Below are 20,447 nucleotides of genomic sequence, written 5' to 3' on the forward strand. Positions count from 1 at the left end.
ACCGGCTCACACAGATATACTGCGGCACAATGGCTCTCCTGGGCGAAATCCTGTATGGGTACGTCCTTACCTTTTTCGGCCACCAGAGGGCGTGCGCCGCACCGTGGGGGACCCGATGTGCATGGCCACGCGCGAGCAACGGCACAGGGATTTGTGTGTGTAGACACAAATCCCTGTGCTGTCAGAGGAGAGGAGACATGTAGTTTGTTCCTATTAAGTAGGAACAGCGATATGTCTCCTCTCCTACTCAGTCCTATCCCCATACAGTTAGAACACACTGAGGAAACACACATTTAAAGCCTTGATCGCCCCCTAGTGTTAACCCCTCCACTACCAGTGACATTTACACAGTAGTCAGTGTATTTTTATAGCACTGATCGCTGTATAAATGCCAATGGCCCCAAAAATGTGTCAAAAGTGTCCGATCTGTCCATTGCAATGTCGCAGTACCCCTAAAAATCGCAGATCGATGCCATTACTAGTAAAAAAAAAAAAAATTAATAATAAAAATGCCATAAAAAATCCATAAATCTTTCCCATAGTTTGTAGACACTATAACTTTTGCGCAAACCAATCAATATAAGCTTATTGCGATTTTTTTACCAAAGATATGTAGAAGAATATATATTGGCCTAAACTGAAGAAATGCATTTTTTTTTAAATTTTGGGGATATTTATTATAGCAAAAAAGTAAAAAATATTGTTTTTTTTTTCAAAATTGATGGTCTTTTTTTGTTTATAGTGCAAAAAATAAAAACTGCAGAAGTGATCAAATGCTACCAAAAAAAAAAAAAAAACTCTTTGTAGGAAAAAAAGGACGCAAATTTCGTTTGGGTACAGCATTGCATGACCGCGCAATTGGCAGTTAAAGCGATGCAGTGCCAAATTGTAAAAAGTGCTCTGGTCAGGAAGGGGGTAAAATCTTCCGGGGCTGAAATGGTTAAAGGACATTTATCAGAGAAATGTATAGGCTGCCACTGCTGAGTCACCTAACAAACAATCTCTGGCTTCTATAACTGACCCAGAATAAATGTGCAGATCAGGAGCTCTGACCTTACTTGCTCCAGGCCAGAGACACAGAACATACAGAGACCAGAGGATGACCATGACAACTCGGCAACTGGCATTTTCAGGATTTGCATGTTTTTTTTTTTTTTTATCCAAACCTGTTCACATCCTCCAAAGGTCTTTCCAAGAAATAAATGGCTATTTACTGGGTTAGATTTCATTAACCAATGGCTTTGATCCCTTGAAATAAGAGTGGCATATAGGCTTCCTTAGCGCATACAATTATGTAAGCCAATCACTATGCCTATGTACCTACTGGATGGAGGTAGGTAATTGCCCACTGGTTGGAACATTTCCACATGTCCTGCAATCTTAAATTGTATCTAAACCTAAGAATAAAAATGTAATATGTTGCAGCATCTCTTGGGCCATTGGAATGTTGTTTCCCACCTCCTGTGTGTGGGGGGAGGGGGGTGAGATTATTTAGTGCCATGTCGCCCTTTCTCCTGGTAACACGCACCATGTCTAAATTTTGCATCCATATTTTGTTACGATGTATTTATGTTTTGTTTGTTAATTTTTAGAGCTATAATTGCTAGTTTGGTCACGTCATATTCCCCTGAGGAAGCCAAATGTCTTGGCGAAACATGTAGGGAAGACCTGACCTGCACACTTCTTTGACTAATACCATCTTGACCAGTAGTATATTTAATATGCTCTCTGTGTGTATCTTGATTTCTACATGAATAGTCTCTTTGTACTATTTTTATAATATTTTGTAATAAAATGTGTTAATCCCTACCCCCCCGCTCCATTTTTTCCTTTATATTCTGGGATGAGGTGCTGTATCTAACGAGGACATATCAGCCACTTTCTCCATGTTGCAGCATACTGATCCATAATTGACGTAGCTGCATTTGTTTTCTTTTTCGTTTTTTTTTCCCTTCACTTTCAATTTGTGACCTTTCCAACACAATACTTCTTGTGCTAGGATGAAAACACTCACTCACTATACTGTATCTGCAACAATGTCAACCTAGGATGTCACTATACAACACCTCCTTTTCTCTTCTATTTACCATAGGGGAGAGATGTTTTGTAGTTATGAACAATGCTAACTGCAACTGCTAAGTGTGCAGCATGGGAAGAGAGCACAGGAAGTTTTCAAAACATTTCTGGCAGGATCATCAGATATCAAACAGATATAACAAAATGCTTTCAATGGTATATTTAACAGACCAAAATGGAGCAAATAAAAGATTATTGTTGAAGTTCACATAAACTTTAATAGGGGTGCCAACCCCCGGACTATGCAGTGCTACAGGTTTCTGTGAATTGCAACAGATAAAACAAAACGCTTCCAATGGTATATTTCAAATACCAAAAGGGAGCAAATAAGAGAAGTTTATTATAAGGTTTACATACACTAGTCACTTTATCCACAGTATCACTTTGGATTTACCGTCATGAGCCAAAATGTACATGCATAATATTATTTAGAAGCTTGATATCATACTGCTATGGCATTGTTCTGGGAGGTGCAATAAATCCAATTATCACAATCTAGGATCTCAAAAACAGATTGCAGTGGTACAGCCAAAATTTTACTCCTTTTAAGTGGCCCTAGCTGTTTTGAGAAATGTTCTAATCAGCAATGGTTTATAAGCTTTTTTGCATTCTGGGCAACAAGTATTAGTGTTGCATCTTTGGAAACCCCAGCATCAGACTGCAGTTACGCTACAAAGGACCGAGATTGAATATTTGGATCATTAGGTTTTGTTTTTATTTTTCTTCCTTTTCTTCAACTGGCTTTTCCTCATTATAATTCTAGACAGCTCGATTTGTTATAATTCTTTCACACTCGCTTTATAGCTGACAAATTTCTAGAACTTGTCAGTATTTCAATCCGTTTCAATGGTGCAGCTGAAGAACAATGACTATGATAGTAGGAGATGTAGACAAAAGTTCATACCTGCAGCTGTGCAATGTCATCAAGGGAGGTACCAAAGAAGAAAGAGAGGGGTGTGAGTAAGTCATGCAATTTTACAATCTTGAAAAAAAAATGGACTAAGTCAACCTGGAAAATCAGAAAGGTATGATAGAAGGATAAAAGCTTTAGTTAAAAAAAAATTATAAATAATGCAACATGTTCCATCAATTTAGATAAGGGATGTGGGATTAAATCCCAATTGAACTCTCAGTTTAATCCATCTTAAAGTAGAACTATAGACAATTTGTTTTTCATTCTGGATAGAGTAAGGGAGGTTTATAACCCCTGTAAGGTTTACTGTTGCCATCTGTATTCCATTGGGGAGATTAACCTTCACTTCCTGTCCCATAGCCAAACAGAAAGTGAGAGAAAATCCCTGCAAAGGAATCTCTTGGGGACCCCCAGGTCACCAGAACTAGTGTCGCCATTGAAAGATTTACCCTCTATTACTTTTCTGAGGACAACCCAAAATTTGTGATTTTCTTTTACTTTCACTGATAATGGTAAACAGGACAAATAGAGAGGGTGAATCTCCCTAACAGGGACAGAGACAGCAAAAAAAACTGATAGGTGTGACCTCTATCCAAAACTGAAAAAAAGTTTTGCCTTTAGCTATTCTTTAATACATTCCAGGTGCAAAACAAATGATTTTCATGATTGTCTTTGTAAGGTAGCCAAAAAAGTAAAAAAGCCTGTCTCCTGCATGTTGCAGAGTGGACACCTTGCTCCTTGCAGGGAAGCAGTGGTCTCTTTGAAGAGGTCTGACAAGGTCCCTTCTGAGTCAGACCTATAGCTCTGCAATCAGCAAAGCTCATGTGCCCCCCTGGTTGAGAAAACGACTCTGACTGAAGAGGAGGTGTCAGACCTCACTGCATCTTCCTAGAGAGCATGGGTCCTTCTAAGCTGCTGGCAAGAAACAGGCTTTTCTACTAAGGCTGTGACTACATTTTTAAGAAATTAAACTGTAAAACGTAGAACAGATTTTGTTTTGACGCACCTGGAATGTTATTTTGCTGATTTACACTGAAAGTTCAATAGGGCTTGAATAATTACGTACACGTGATTCAAGCAAATGTATATGTCTTTGTAAAAATTGTTTTAACAAAGGAGAACAGAAGATATTTTCTCAAATTTAGGACAAATATTTGAAATACTATGATGCATACATTAAAATTTTTAATGGATTTTTAGCTTTAAAAAAGGAGGCCACAGTGTGCAGCAAAGTTAATAAGCCCACCCTCGGACTCACTGCTAATAGGACCCTGACATAAATTTTTACTTCAGCAGTGCAAGGCTGATACCTGGTAGCACAGCTCATCTTTGGGACAGAATGATACATCTATGAACACAGTATTATGTGCATGCAGTTTTGTCTGTATTCAATAAAACACTGGTTAGTGTAAAATGGTCCCAAAAGAATTTTAAAATGGCAGCATCCAAGTGTTAGGTGCATCTCCTCTATTTATTTATTTTTTTATTCCAAACAAGCTTTATTGAGACAAATACAAGTTAACATCATAACTGTTTTACAGTTACAGGATTAATACTGAATTGTTGGTTATTTTGTTTGTTTGCGTGGGAACTTTTTTCCAGAATGCCCATTCATTGAATGAATGGGCATTCCCACCATATGTGGGAGATCTCCAGTTGCATTTTGGCATCTCCAACATTGATCAGATTTGGAAGCATTATACTTGTTTAGGATAGATGGGGTGCAGTACCATTGGGAGATTATTTTGTAGCTGGTCTCTTGAATAGAAACATTGATAGAGGTTTGTGGATGTTACAATATATTTTTTTCCCAATTGGGGTTTGTTAGGTTTACGTGGAGATCTTGTGCCCAGGCTTTACAGGCCTTCCCATCCTCTGCTTGAGTGTTTTCCCACAGCATGTTGTGAACAGTTGAAATGATATGGCGTTATGTGTTTGCTTTATACATAATTTCTCAAAGGAGGTCAGAGGTCTGGAAAGGTCTGTCGAGCGCTGAAAAGAGTTTACATAGTGTCTGATTTGTAAGTACTCAAAAGTAGTTAACTGTGGGGTGGCCCAGAGTGTGCTTAGGTTGTCGTGTGATTGTAGTTTACCATTTAGAAGGAGGTGATGGATTTGTATGCCAATATTTGGTTGCTTGCTTGAGAGAGGGTGGTGGGTCAACCCTGGAGGGAACTAAGGGTTCATTAGCAATGGTGATAGGGGACCTGGGGTTGAGGAAAGTTTGGCGTTACAGCAGATTTCTTTGAAACATTGTAGGGAAGCTCCTATGATGGGATGCTCTGTTAGGTCTTTTGGTAAAAGTTGTGAGGAATCCATGGTGAGCAGTTTATAGGGTGTTTAGAAAAGGCATTTTCTAGGTTTACCCAATCCTTTATCTGATGGTGGATATGCCAATCTACAATATGTTATAGAGTGACAGGCCCAGTAGTAGTATTGAATGTTGGGCAAGCCTATCCCGCCCTTAGTTTTAGATTTTGTTTATTGGGCGTAGCTAATTCTGGGGCATTTTTGACTTCATAGGACGTTTCTACAGATTTTTTTGAAAAGTTTGCAGGAAATTGGTCGGTAAGTGAATGGGTACCGTTTGGAGGAGGTATAATATATGTGGTGAGATGTTCATTTTCATGATTGCCACCCTACCAAACCATGAGAAATGTGATTTTTTTGGAGGTCTTTCGTTGTGGTTTTAAGGAGTGGGTGGTAATTTATTGAGTATAGGTTAACAAGGTTTGCTGGTAACTGGATTCCTATGTAAGTTATGGAGTCTGTTTGCCATGTAAATGGGAAGTTTTGTTTACATTTTTTAACTTGCGGTTCTGGTAGTGCTATATTCAACGCATGTGATTTTGTAAAGTTGATTTCGAAGCGTACAATAAATTGAAATAAGCGAAAGTCATTGAGGTTGGGTAGAGTTATATGAGGCTCTGTGAAAAAAAGTAGAATGTCATCCGTAAATGCGGCTATTTTGTATTGTTTGTTGGCCACTGTTATACCTTGGATGTTTGCGTTCTCTTAACCGACGTAGGAATAGTTCGAGGGTGAGGATAAACAGCAGGTGGGACAGGGGGCATCCCTGATGGGTTCCATTTTTGAAGGGTAAGGCGTTTGACAGGAGGCCGTTTACTCAGGCTTTCACTGTAGGGTTGACCAGCTTCGAGGTAGTCCCAAGCCAACCGTAAAACACCTTCTCAGCATCTGAGAGGAATAATCCTCATTTCTTTGATAGCGGCTATGAACTCTTGTTTTTAGTGGGCCACCTATTTTGAGGGCTAGTTCCTTGGAAATTGTTTTTTGGCTGTATTGTGTATTATTATTATTGATTATAGATTTACGTGGTCTACTACCCTTAGGGGGATTCTGTTCGGGAGTTAGGTTAAATAGTTCTGCGTAGTATTGTACAAAATGGTTTGCAATGTCATCATTGTTGGTTAGTAATTGCCCGGGAGATGTGCGTATAGAGCGGATTGTGGTGGCTCTAGCTAGAAGTTTTCCGCTCTTGTTGCTATGCCCATAAAAATGTTTATGTGCTAGTGCATAATTCCTTCTGACTTTCTTACCTAATTCCTCTCTGAGGCTTGCGCGTGCCAAGTCTAGTTCTGCTTGTGTATGTCGGGCTCTAGTCAGTTTGTGTGCCTTTTCAAGGTTTTGTATTTGATTCAGGAGGCTGTTGATAGCTTTCTGCTTGATCCGTTTGCGGTTAGCTGTCATTTTCACTAGGAGACCTCTAATCACACATTTGTGTGTTTCCCATTGGGTCATGTGGTTTGTATCTGGGGTGTTGCTGGTTTCAAAAAATTCACTGATGCTTATGTTAATTATGGAGAGAAGGATCGGTGAGTAGTGAAGCATCTAGCTTCCATGTTTTGGTAAATTGTAGCTGTTCTGGAAATGTTAAAGTTGCAGTGACTGGGTGGTGGTCGGATATGAACATTGGTTTAAGTGTAGCTTTAGAAAGATATGGAAGATGTTTTTGTATGATGAACAAGTAATCGATTCTCAAATACCGATTATGGGGTGGAGAAAAGAAAGTGTAGTCTCTACATAGAGGGCTCTATAAGGAAGTGATGAAGTACCTGAAGATGTATCTTCCAATGGGTTTAAGGCAACGTTAAAGTCCCCTCTGAGTATAAGGATACCGGATTGGAGCGATGTAAGGGCCACTGAAATGTCTCAGAAAAAGCTAACTTGGGCCGAGTTTGGGCTGTAAGGCTGGGTTCACACTAACCCGCTGCGGATCGCACAGGAGTGCTGTGTGTCCCTGTTTCAGGGACGAATCAGGGCCAATTCTATGCCTGAATTCATCCCTGCGCTCCCCAGCCACAACGGAGATATGTGAACCGGCTCCATAGGGAGCCAGTCACATTCTCCTGCTATGCAAATTGGATGCGGGGAAAGCCGCATCTAATTCGCATAGGTGTGAACCCGGCCTAAATATTTGCAATCGTGATTGGTCTCCCCCAGACAGAACTTTTGAGGAACATAGCGCCCTTCTTCGTCTATTAGAGAATCTGTTATTTCTGTTTCTGTTATTATGGGGAGATGCTTGGAAATTTAAAATTGATACTCCCTTTGTTTTATCTAGCGTATTAATTGAGTGATAAGCTTTGTGGTAGTTCGTCAGTTTGGGGATATTATTAGCTTTGAAGTGAGTTTTCTGAAGGAGGATAATGTCAGCGTTGATTTTCCTCATGTAGAGTAGGAACTGGGATCTCTTTTCCGGTATGTTTAACCCTTTAGTGTTTAGGGAGACAAATTTGATATTCGCCATTTTTGAGCTTGAATGTATGGTATTGTGTTTGTGAATATTTAGAGAGAAAAAGGGGGTGGGGTAGGATGGGGTGAAGAAAAAAAAAAATCTGACTGCTAGGGTAGACCTGCTATCCTGCCTGGGTTGGGATAGAGTATCGGAGTGTGTCAGCACAGAGAATCTGGCTGTGCTAAGTTAGGAGGTGGTAGGATCAGAGAACATGTTTTCCAGTATTGTGTGGTATTAAGAGGTTTAGATGTCAAGGGTCAATGCTATACGATTGGCCCAAGTGAATGTAGGAATAGACATGGTGAGGAGTGAGGGAGAGATACAGGTTAGGGTAGAGCTCTTGTGTTGAGCGATCATTATGTGAGAGTTGGGTTGGAAGTCATAGTATAATGTATCAGTAAACGTTTATGAGGTAGGAGATATTTCCTTCGTATTAGCCTGTTACCGAAGCAAGTGGTTATGTGCCATGGTTATTATATAATGTCATTTACGGGAGTTTGGGCGGGCTAGCTAAGTGTGAAGTAAATTAGAATACTATTTTATCTAGAATTTAGGTTGCGTCCTAGGAAGTGGAGTATTCCACCAAGTAATTTGCGTTTGATAGTTTGAGAAAAATCGCTTATCATAGTACCTTATTCACTTTTTCTCGGGTCTGAGGACATCTACTGAATAGTAAACGGAATATACGTTTTATCCTCCTAGCCTTAGCATGCTCACTGTGTGTTATAGAGATAGTATATCTCTTGTAGTGTGGGTATAAATTGACTCTCAGTCTGATGGGCTTAGAACACACTTCATATTAGGGTTTCTGCATTTAGTAATTTTCTCAGTGAGCATGTAAGGCTTGTCTTACGGTAGCTAGACAACAATTTATATGTCGAACAAAAATTAAGTACAAAAACAAGAACTATGCAACTTTTTGGTTATTCGTTTAGAAATGACGGTTGTCGGTGAGGTTGCACTATTTCACTAAGTGTTGAGAGAGCAGAGAGTTCACTCTTTGCTCTCATCTGAGATACGACCATACTCTTGTATGGCGAGATATAATCAATCACATTACTTCACTGAGGCAAATTGAGTTTTTGATCAAGTTTTCCAATCTCTTTTTAAGCAGGGACTGTGCCTGTTCAGAGGTAGTGGGTCGGGATAGAAGATACTGGATGAAAATGGGGTAATATGTCATCCATCATATGGCAGAGATTGAGAAACTAGAACAGTAGAGAGGAGCCAGAAAGTAAAGAAGACAGTTTTACTCACGGTGGATATAAAAACGTGGCGGATTTGTATGTCATTGATAAGTGAGGCTTGAGGAAATAGTGAGGCAGATTTTGATAAGATTCTTTCCTAGCTTTCCTGTGTGCTGGTGATGCCAGGACGCTGCCTCCACCCAGGGAACGAGGGTTTGCTGGTGGGGGTGAGGAGAGAAGAGATAGGAGTCTTCTCTGGGTGAGGGGGTCGCTGCGGTGGTGGACTTCCATCGGTTCCTCTTGAGGTTGTGCCGCAGGGAGTGGGTCATGGGTCCACTCTGGTATCTCGACCTGGGGGCTACCATGTCTTTCGCAGAATATTTGTGTTTTCTGGGTGTCTTAGGTGTGCGGTTCTACTGGCTGACCCTGTAGTTAGACAGAAGGGGAATTTCCATCTGTTTGGTATTTCTCTGTCCCAGAGGATGTCTAGAAGAGGCCGCAGGTCTTTACGCTTTTGTAGAGTAATTTGGGAGATATCATGGTATAGTTTGATCTCATTACCGTGGAGGATGCGCCCTCTGTTCCTGGCTTTTCTTAGAATCTCTTCTTTTATTGTAAAGTTGATGAGGCAGCCTTTGACGTCTCTCGGGGGATCAGCATCTCTGCCTCTGGGTCGAAGTGCCCGGTGCAGACGCTCCATTTCAATTGGTGTCTCTGGGGGTCTTGCCAGTAAATCATTGAAAATGGCTACTGTGGTGTGTGAGAGTTGGCCTGGTTCATAAGCTCTGCGGCTTATGTTATGTCGGCAACCTCTATTGTCTAGGTCCTCTAGATGTCTGAGGAGGTCCCTTAGTTGCATGGATTGTGTTTCCAGGGTTTGCTGTGGCACATGCAGAGCAGTGTTATGGCATTCTGTGATCTCCTCAACTATCTCTACTCTGGAGACAACTGCCTCAAAATCCAGCCAAAGGTCTTATATAGCTGCTGCTAGTGTGATCTTTATATTTGTGGCTACTGTTTTCAGGTCGTCAAGGCAGAGAGATTTAGCTGCAGGGGTGTGTATGTCAGAGGGCTGTGATCTTGAGGCTCTTCTGGGGCTTTTACTTACTTCACTGTGTGGTCTTAGTGCCTATGAGGAGGAGGCCGCATCACGGGACAGAGACTGGGATGTTGCCAGTGAGTGGTGGTGGATTGATAGCGCTCGAGTTTCCCCATTCTGGATGTGATTTTCTCCCTCTTAAGCCGTTTAGTGGACCGTGAAACATCAGAGCTAGAAGGCTAAGCTGCCATCTTCTTCAGCGTCCAGGCCACGCCCCCTGTAAGCGGGTTGGAAATAGCCAAGTGTAGTATGAGCTAACACTTTCCCGGTTCTTTGGTTTTTGGCGGGATTTCCTCTGGGTCCGACCCACTGGTCCTGTGTTATAAAAGTGGTCCAGAATGAAGAGCCCCCAAACGGAGAGGACCAGGACGTGCAAGGGAGAGGGATGGAGAACAGCATCCATGAGGAGCAGAAGAGTGTCGCTTACCAGTGCTGTGATGCAAAGGTCATCAGAACTTGGGGCAGATGACCTTTGCATCTGATGGACTCTGTATTTTACATGGACTCTACCTTTGCAGGTATGCCAGGGCAGCACATAGCCCAAGTTAGGATTAGGGATGTAGGAAAGAATAATGTCTCCACATGTTGGGATTTTTAATGCCTTTTGCACTCTTTCAAGTAAGGTTTTGAAACCTTGTCTCTGAATGGTCTGAAGTTACTTAAGGGGTGTAATGCAAGTAACAGGCACCATGCCATGGTTCAGGTCACTAGGGTCCTTAAGGTCTGAAGTCACCAGTGCAAAAATAATACAGTGTGAAGACACAAGATTTACCTAGGGTAACAGAAGGTTATCAAGCAGGTAGCGTGTACCTGTTACAGGTACAATAGCCTTTAGCATGAGGGAGATGTTGTCGGCACTCCATACGCCAGTGGCGAATTGGCACCACAGAGGTTCCCATTCTGTACATGGGAGGTTCCCATCTTGAGTTATGGAAGCTCAAGAGTTATGTGCACGCATGGAGCCCATGCTAGGTGCACGACGGGGCCGTTCTGCTATCGGGAGAGGTGGATGTGGACAAGGCTCAGCGTTTCAGTTCTAAATGTAAGTTACAGAGAAGGTGTACATTGTCACAAAGACCCAAGAGTTAACAGGCGAACAGGTATGGTGCAAGTGTACGTGGTGTAAGTTCAGCTTTAATAGTAGAAGCCCGCCTTAAGGTCGAGTATTCCCCCACAGTAGCCTCAGCCTTGTCCCAGGGCACTGAAGAAAATGGCACAAGAGTAAAGGCATCCCATGTGTATTAAAATGTATCCTGTTACAGGTGCTTAGCGTAGCCCAGAAGAACCCACCCAGGGGTAGGCCTCTCATGTGATCCACACTTGGTACCCAACGAGGAAGGAAACATGAAGGACATGATGACCACCACATGACCTACCTATCTCCCTCCCCTTACATATCTAATGTAGTTGGTGACTTTTACTGTTCTGTAGCACAACAGCTTAAGCTGTTATTATAATAGTTAATAGCATTATTGCAATGCACTGTGTGGTGGGTTGAGGTGCTAGTCATTTTAAATGGCACCCCAAAGCAGTATTATCGAAGTAGACAACGCATCTTCACTACAGTGCACTACAACGCACATGCCATACGTTGTACTGCGTTAGGCTGTCTTTTCTATTTAAGTAAGTTTGTAGTACATTGGTCTGTCTTTTCTTTTTAAAAGATTTCCATCTCCTCTCAATTCATTTAGCAGTGGATGGTTTAATGCAAGTATGATAAATATGATAAGCCTACCTCCACTGCTTTGTGTATTGTCTGTTCTGGATTGGATTGTGATTATTGTACTTTCTTCCTTATCATAATAATTGTTTGCTCAATAAACCTCAATTTGAAGAAAAATGGGCTGCCTCAATGCGGCATGCCTTAACACGTGATAAGGCGTGTTATCTGAGTGCATTATGTGAATGGACCCATAGATTTCCTATGGGAAGTTAATTCTGGATTTAGTAGCAACGTGCGTATTACGGTACAGTACTTGTAAACCTTTTGATTTGGGTTAGTCTACCAAGACAATACAAACAACAGCAACTGTTTTCTATAATGACAAAGCAGGAGATATGGCAGGGTCTCATATAAAGTGCAACTGAAATAAAAAACTCACTCCCCCTGGCCTTCCTGATAAAAAGTGGATGTGCCTGGAATGCCATTACTGTCTATGGCTGGACCCCACAGATACCAGAGATAAGAAACATGAAAACAGACTACGGGCAACAGACTTGTTTGCATCTGAAGTTTACTTATCTATAGACAGATTTCATTTGGAGAACAGAGGGTGGCTGAGTCTAGTTTTTTTACAATACCAATTCAACTTTAAGGTCCATTTTACACTTAAATTGGAAACCTCTTATATAGCACATTGGAAAGTACAAAATTAGAAACTGAACATCAAACATTTAGGACAATGAGTTCAATTCACAACACGCACACTCCAAGATAAGGATACTTAAAGCGGAACTTCACTCGAAAAGGGAAGTTCCACTTGTCTGTTGTGCCCCCCCCTTAAGTTTTGGCACTTTGTGTTTCTTTTTGGGGGGGGGGAACAGGTTCCCACTCCCGGTCAGATTGCCACATCGATTCAAGTGGACATTCAGCCCTGCCTCCTTCCCCCAGCAGCCATTTAGGACACATCACAGGTCCCAGAAAGCCGTGGCACCATTCAGAAAGCACAGCGCGGCTCGTGCATGTACAGTGGGAATCCCGCTGTGAAGCTGCAAGCAGTCACAGCTGGCTTCCCAAAGTAAACATGCCAGTGCCTGGACCAGAAGACAGCTGAAGAGCCGGCCTGGGTGGGGACAGCGCTGGATCCCTGGGCAGGTAAGTGTCCTATTATCAAAAGTCAGCAGCTACGGTATTTGTAGCTGCTGACATTTATTTATTTATTTATTTATTTAATTTAGGGCGAAGAACCGCTTTAAAGCTAAACTAAAGGAGATTCCAATGCACAGCTCAGTTTATAGCAGAGAACAGAGCAAGCTGGCAGGTAGGGGCATTTTTTTTGTGAAAGAGACTTTGAATGTATTTTCTGCAATAGGAGCCTGCCTGCTCACTGTTTGTTACAGTGGAACTTCAGTTCTGCTTTAGGCCCCTTTCACACTGGGGCAGTTTGCAGGCGTTATTGCGCTAAAAATAGTGCCTGCAAACCGACCTAAAACTGCCGCTACTGTTTCTCCAGTGTGAAAAGCCCGAGGAGCCTGGAGTGGTGCGCTGTCAGGAGAGAAAAAAAAACTCCTGCAAACAGCATCTTTGGAGTGGTGTATTCACCGCTCCTAAACCACTCCTGCCCATTGAAATCAATGGGGCAGCACGGCTATAACCCTTTTTCGGCCACCAGCGGGGGTTAAAACGGCACAGCTAGTGGCCGAATACCGCCGCTAAAAACAACGGTAAAGCGGCGCTAAAAATAACGCTGCTTTACTGCCGACGCCCCCACCGCCCCAGTGTGAGAGGGGCCTTAATGTCAGAAAGCGACAGTTATTTTCAGCTCCAATGAGATTTAAAGCTTACAGTCACATGGCAAAAATAAAAATCCTAATCTTTGTGTTAAAGCTTTGTGAACTGAGCCTACAGGTTTAATATACAAAAAAATAAAATAAAAATGTAACAAGATACTAATAATATATATATATATATATATATATATATATATATATATATATATATATATATACATATATATACACACACATACATATATACATATATATACACACATACATATATACACATATATATATATATATATATATACATATATATATATATATATATATATATATATATATATATACATATACATACACACATATACATATATACACACATATATACATACACACACACACAGCAAAATTGTTCGCCCCTATTTACCATCAGCTTAACTTAAAGATCTACGACTTTTTCTATGTACACAACAGGCCTATTTCTCTCAAATATTGTTCACAAATCTGTCTGAGGCCCCATACATACAGATTTTCTGCAGATTTTTGTCTTCAGATTTACCAAAACCATATAATAATGAGGTCAAACCTTAAGAGTTTCAATTTGTATGCAATCAGGCAGGCCCTTGCACTACACAGTTTTGGTAAATCTGAAGACAAAAATCTGCAGAAAATCTAATGGTGTGTATGGGGCTTAAATCTGTGTTATGCCACGTACACACGACCGGACTTTCCGGCAGAAAAGATCCGACGGAACGATTCCGTCAGACATGCTGATCGTGTGTGGGCTTCATCGGACTTTTTCTTTCTTAAATTCTGACGGACCTATAAATAGAACGTTTCAAATCTTTCCGACTGAATCAGTTCTTATCGGGAAAACCGCTAGTCTGTATGCTATTCCAATGGACCAAAAACGGCACAAGGCAGCTATTGGCTACTTGGTATTGAACTTCCTTTTTCTAGTCCCGTCATACGTCATCGCGTTCTAAATGATCGGACTGCCTATCGTGTGTAGGCAAGTCAGTTTCAGCGGAACTCCGTCGAAAAAACCGTCAGAGTTCATTCTGACGGAAAGACCGGTCGTGTGTACGCGGCATTAGTGAGAACTTCTCCTTTGCCGAGATAGTCCATCCACCTCACAGGTGTGGCATATCAAGATGCTGATTAGACAGCATGATTATTGCACAGGTGTGCCTTAGGCTGGCCACAATAAAAGGCCACTCTAATGCCCTGTACACAGGATAGGATTATCCGAACAAAATCCATGTTTTTTTTCCGACGGATGTTGGCTCAAACTTGTCTTGCATACACACGGTCACACAAAGTTGGTTGGAAATTCCAAACATACAACATGTACGATGAGCCGAGAAAAATGAAGTTCAATAGCCAGTGCGGCTCTTCTGCTTGATTCCGAGCATGCCTGGCACTTTGTGCATCGGAATTGTGTACACACGATCGGAATTTACGACAACTGATTTTGTTGTCGGAAAATTTGAGAACCAGCTCTCAAATTTTGTGTGACGGGAATTCCGATGGAGCCTACACACGGTCGGAATTTATGACAACAAGCTCCTATCAAACATTTTCCGTCAGAAAATCCTATCATGCGTACAGGGCATAAGACCTCTTTCGCACTGAGGCGTTTTTCAGGTGCTACAGTGCTAAAAATAGCGCCTGAAAAAAGCCTCAGCTGCAAACCCAGTGTGAAAGCCCGGGTGCTTTCACACTGGGGTGCTGCGCTGGCAGGGCATCACAAAAAGTCCCGCCAGCAGCTTCTTTGCAGTGGTGTAGGAGCAGGGAATACACCGCTCCTGCCCATTGAAAACAATGGGGCAGCGCTACTATACCGCCGGCAAAGCGCCGCTACAGCGGCATTTTGCAGGCTGGATTTAACCCCTTTTCGTCTGCTAGTGGGGGGTTAAAACTGCTCCGCTAGTGGCTGAATAGCGCTGCTAAAACGACGGTAAAGCAGCGCTAAAAATAGCACCTCTTTACCTCTGACGCCGGGGCGGCTCAGTGTGAAAGGGGTCTAAAATGTACAGTTTTATCACACAGTAGTATGCCACAGATGTCTCAAGTTTTGAGGGAGCGTGCAATTTGCATGCTGACTGCAGGAATGTTCACCAGAGCTGTTGCCCTTGAATTGAATGTTCATTTCTCTACCATAAGCCATTTCCAAAGACATTTCAGAGAATTTGGCAGTACATCCAACCAGCCTCACAACAGCAGACCACGTGTAACCACACCAGCCCAGGACCTCCACATCCAGCATCTTCACCTCCAAGATTGTCTGAGACCAGCCACCCAGACAGCTGCTGCAACAATCGGTTTGCATAACCAAAGAATTTCTGCAGAAACTGACAGAAACTATATTAGGGAAGCTCATCTGTATGCTCGTTGTCCTCATCGGGTTCTCCACCTGACTGCAGTTCGTCGTCGTAAACGAATTGAGTGGGCAAATTTACTGTACGGGGCAGATGGCAGACAGCGTGTATGGCATCATATGGGTGAGCGGTTTGCTGATGTCAACGTTGTGGATCGAGTGGCCCATGGTGGCGGTGGGATTATGGTATGGGCAGGCGTATGCTATGGACAACGAACACAGGTGCATTTTATTGATGGCATTTTGAATGCACAGAGATACCGTGACGAGATCCTGAGGCCCATTGTTGTGCCATTCATCCACGACCATCACCTCATGTTGCAGCATGATAATGCACGGTCCCATGTTGCAAGGATCTGTACACAATTCCTGGAAGCTGAAAACATATTAGTTCTGGCATGGCCAGCATACTCACTGGACATGTCACCCACTGAGTATGTTTGGGATGCTCTGGATCGGCGTATACGACAGCGTGTTCCAGTTCCTGCCAATATCCAGCAACTTTGAACAGCCATTGAAGAGCAATGGACCCACAATCCACAACCTGATCAACTCTATGTGACGGAGATGTGCTGCACTACGTGAGGCAATGTTGGATGGATCATCTCGGCAAAGGAGAAGTGCTCACTAACACAGATTTAGACAGATTTGTGAACAATATTTGAGAGAAATAGGCCTTTTGTGTACATAGAAAGTCGTAGATCTTTAAGTTCAGCTCATGATAAATAGGGGCAAACGCAAAAGTGTTGCGTTTATAATTTTGCTCTATCTATGTATCTACATACACACGCACACATACACAGCAGGTAAAATAAGTATTGAACATGTCACCATTTCTAGGTAAATCAAATTCTAAAGGTGCTATTGACATGAAATTTTCACCACATGTCAGTAACAACCCATGCAATCCATACATACAAAAGAACCAAAACAAATACGTTCAGAAATGAAGTTATGTGTAATAAAATGGAATGACACAGGGAAAAAAAGTATTGAACACACCAACTGAAATGTATTTAATACTTCGTAGAAAATCCTTTGTTGATATTGACAGCTTCAAGATGCCTCCTATATGGAGAAACTAGTCGCATACATTGCTCTGGTGTGATTTTGGACCATTCTTTCACACAAACAGCCTTCAAATTATGATGGTTTTGTTGGCCTTCTCTATGAACTCTGATCTTTAGTTCTATCCATAGATTTTCTATTGGATTCAAGTCAGGTAATTGGCTGGGCCATTCCAGCAGCTTTATTTTCTTTCTTTGAAACCAATTGAGAGTCTCCTTGGCTTTGTGTTTGGGATCATTGACTTGCTGAAATGTCCTCCCTCGTTCCATCTTCATCATCCTGGTAGATGGCAGATGATTTTTATCAAGAATGTCTTGGTACATTTTTCCAATCACCCTTTCTTTAATGATATGAAGTTTGCCAGTACCGCATGCTGAAAAACAGCCCCACACCATGATGTATCCACCTCCATGATGTTCCCACCTCCAAACTTCACTGTTAGTGGGGGGGTTGAGGTGATGTGCAGTGCCATTTGACCTCCAAACATGGTGTGTATTATGGGATCCAAAGAGTTCCATTTTGGTCTCATCTGACCAGACTATATTCTCCCAGTATTTCACAGGCTTGTCTAAATGTTGTGCACCAAACTTTAAACGAACTTCAACATGCTTTTTCTTCAGCAATGGAGTTTTGCAATGGAATGTGCATACAGGCCATAAAGGTTGAGTGCATTACTTATTGATTGATTTCTTTGAAACAATTGTATCTCTTAAATCCAGGTCTTTCTGAAGCTCATAAGTGGTCCTTGGCTCTTGGACAATTCTGACAATTCTTTTCATTCCTCTGTCAGAAATCTTGCGAGGGGCACCTGGTCGTGGCTGGTTTATGGTGAAATTATGTTCTTTTCACTTCTGGATTATGGCCCCAATAGTGCTCACTGGAACATTCAGAAGTTTAGAAATTTTTCTGTAATCAATGCCATCAGTATGTTTTGCAACAATAAGGTTACAAAGGTCTTGAGAGAGCGCTTTGCTTTTACCCATCATGAGATGTTTCTTGTGTAACACCTTGGTAATGAGACACCTTTATATAGGCAGGATTGCTTTCTAATTACTGATAGATTTCAACGGGTGTTTTGGCTTTCCATGCCTTTTTGCACCTTCCTTTCTTCATGTGTTCACTACTTTTTCCCTGTGTCGTTCCATTTTATTACACATAACTTTATTTTTTGAACGTATTTGTTCTGGTTTCTTTGTATGTATGGATTGCATTGGTTGTTACCGACATATGGTGAAAATTTCATGTCAATAGCATCTTTAGAAATATATTTACCTAGTTAAATGGTGACGTATTTAATACTTATCTTACCCGCTGTATATAATCAGGATCTATCAAGCTTAGTTATCAAGAAGAACCTCTGAAGAGCTGGCCAGAAAGTTTTGAACCTCTTAGGCTCGGTTCACACCTAAACCGGCTGCAGATCGCACAGCAACGCTGTCCATCTCTGTTCTCCGTATCAGGGACGAATCAGGGTAAAATCTTTGCCTCAGTTCGGCCCTAAAACGGAGCCAGAGACGCACAGCTTTTCTGTGCAGTGCACTCCACAGCCGCAACGGAGATATGTGAACCGGCTCCATAGGGAGCCAGTCACATTCTCCTGCTATGCGAATTAGATGCGGGGAAACCCGCATCTAGTTCGCATAGGTGTGAACTTGGCCTAAAGGTATTGTGAGATGTGAATAGAGGGATGTAACGTACCTTCCACATAGCTGCTTCCTTTCCGTATACAACAGCCATATTTCTGACTTTGTTGAGAGTTACTTGTTGGCGCTCGGTTTCATTGAGTTCATCCGTCACAAATCCCATAAAGGAATTATCTGGAGTGTGAGCTGCAGAACAAGACACAATACAAATAGTGCACAAGCAGAGATATACCTCACTATGTGAGGAGACCTGGGAAGATAGGGAGCAACAAACATGGTGCATGGGAACAGTTACACTAACACAGCAAGTAGCCAGCATGTAATCCATGCTCAAGGGAAAAGCACCTTAATGAATGGATAGCAGTCCTCACAGTGCAATGGAGATGCAAAATCATAGGTGATCACAGGTAACAGCAGTAGTGTCATGCTATGATATAAGTGCAATAATACAGCTGTGTTTAATGGCAAATAGCTAGAATAGGTGATGGTGAAATTCCAAACCTCCTTGTATCTATCTTTTTTCACTATTTCCTCCTTCCACCATCAGTCCAGTGTCTTTTCATCCCTATGCATGTACATTAGCTGTTAGTTCATCTACCCACTTATAACTGATGCTTCTCCAATTATTCTTTGTACATGGCATACCTGCTGCCACAGCTAACAATGGCATCTGAAAGTGGGTGGGATATATTAGGTAGCAAGTGAACATGTTATCCCCGAACTTGATGTGTTGAAAGTAGTAAAAATGGGCACGTATAAGGATTTGAGCAACTTTGACAAAGAGCCAAATTGTAATGGCTAATCGACTGGGTCAGAGCAACTCCAAAAATGAGACTTGTGGGATGTTCCCGGCCCGCAGTGGTCAGTACCTACCAAAAGTGCTCTAAGGAAGGAACACTGTAAACCTGGCAATAGGGTCATAGGCATCCACAGCTCACTATGCAGGTGGGCAGCGAAGGCTAGCCCATGTAGTCTGATCCAATGGAAGGGCTACTCTAGCTCAAATTGCTTAAAAAGTTAATGTTGGTCCAGATAGAAAGGTGTCAGAACACACAATGCATCGCAGGTTGTTGCCTATAGGGCTGTGTAGCCACAAACCAGTCAGGGTGCCCGTGTTGACCTGCATCCACAGCCAAATGTGCCTACAATGGGTAATTGAGCATCACAACTGGACCACAGAGCAATGGAAGAAGGTGGCCTGGTCTGATAAATCACCTTTTCTTTTACATCATATGGATGGCCAGGTGCGTGTGAGGGAAAGAAGTATTTGATTCCCTGCTGATTTTGTACATTTTGCCCACTGACAAAGAAATGATCAGTCTATAATTTTAATGGTTGGTTTATTTTAACAGGAGGAGACAGAATAACGTAAAAAAAAAAATCCAGAAAAACGCATTTAAAAAAAGTTATAAATGGATTTGCATTTTAATGAGTGAAATAAGTATTTGACCCCTTTGCAAAACTTAGTATTTGGTGGCAAACCCTTGTTGGCAATCAGAGGTCAGACGTTTCTTGTAGTTGGCCACCAGGTTTGCACACATCTCAGGAGGGATTTTGTCCCACTCCTCTTTGCAGGTCCTCTCCAAGTCATTAAAGGTTTTGAGGCTGATGTTTGGTAAATCAAACCTTCAGCTCCCTTCACATATTTTCTATGGGATTAAGTTCTGGAGACTGGCTAGGCCACTCCAGGACCTTAAAGTGGAACTTCAGGCATTTTTTCATCTTTCCTTCAATTGAACCTTCTGCCCTTGCTGTGTAAGTGGAAACCAAAAAACTGTAATTTGGTGGCAGTAAATACCTTATTCTGTATACTTCCTCTTTCATTGCTGATAAAAGCCTAGGCGTATGATGCAGTTTCCTGCATTGCACTGACTCCCGGGA

General features: G+C 42.0%; 1 protein-coding gene across 5 annotated transcripts in view; it reads right to left on the reverse strand.

Annotated features, from left to right (window-relative positions):
* The window catches only part of MGAT5B (alpha-1,6-mannosylglycoprotein 6-beta-N-acetylglucosaminyltransferase B), a 280,078-nt gene that overhangs the window by 57,787 nt on the left and 201,844 nt on the right, over nt 1-20,447 (reverse strand). For all 5 annotated transcript variants that reach the window (XM_073606206.1, XM_073606208.1, XM_073606207.1 and 2 more), the window contains one exon: nt 18,622-18,752. In XM_073606206.1, coding sequence (XP_073462307.1) covers nt 18,622-18,752 — 131 coding nt within the window. The remainder of the gene's footprint in view (nt 1-18,621; nt 18,753-20,447) is intronic.

Source organism: Aquarana catesbeiana, linkage group LG12 (assembly GCF_042186555.1).
Source record: "Aquarana catesbeiana isolate 2022-GZ linkage group LG12, ASM4218655v1, whole genome shotgun sequence".
Lineage (NCBI taxonomy): Eukaryota > Metazoa > Chordata > Amphibia > Anura > Ranidae > Aquarana > Aquarana catesbeiana.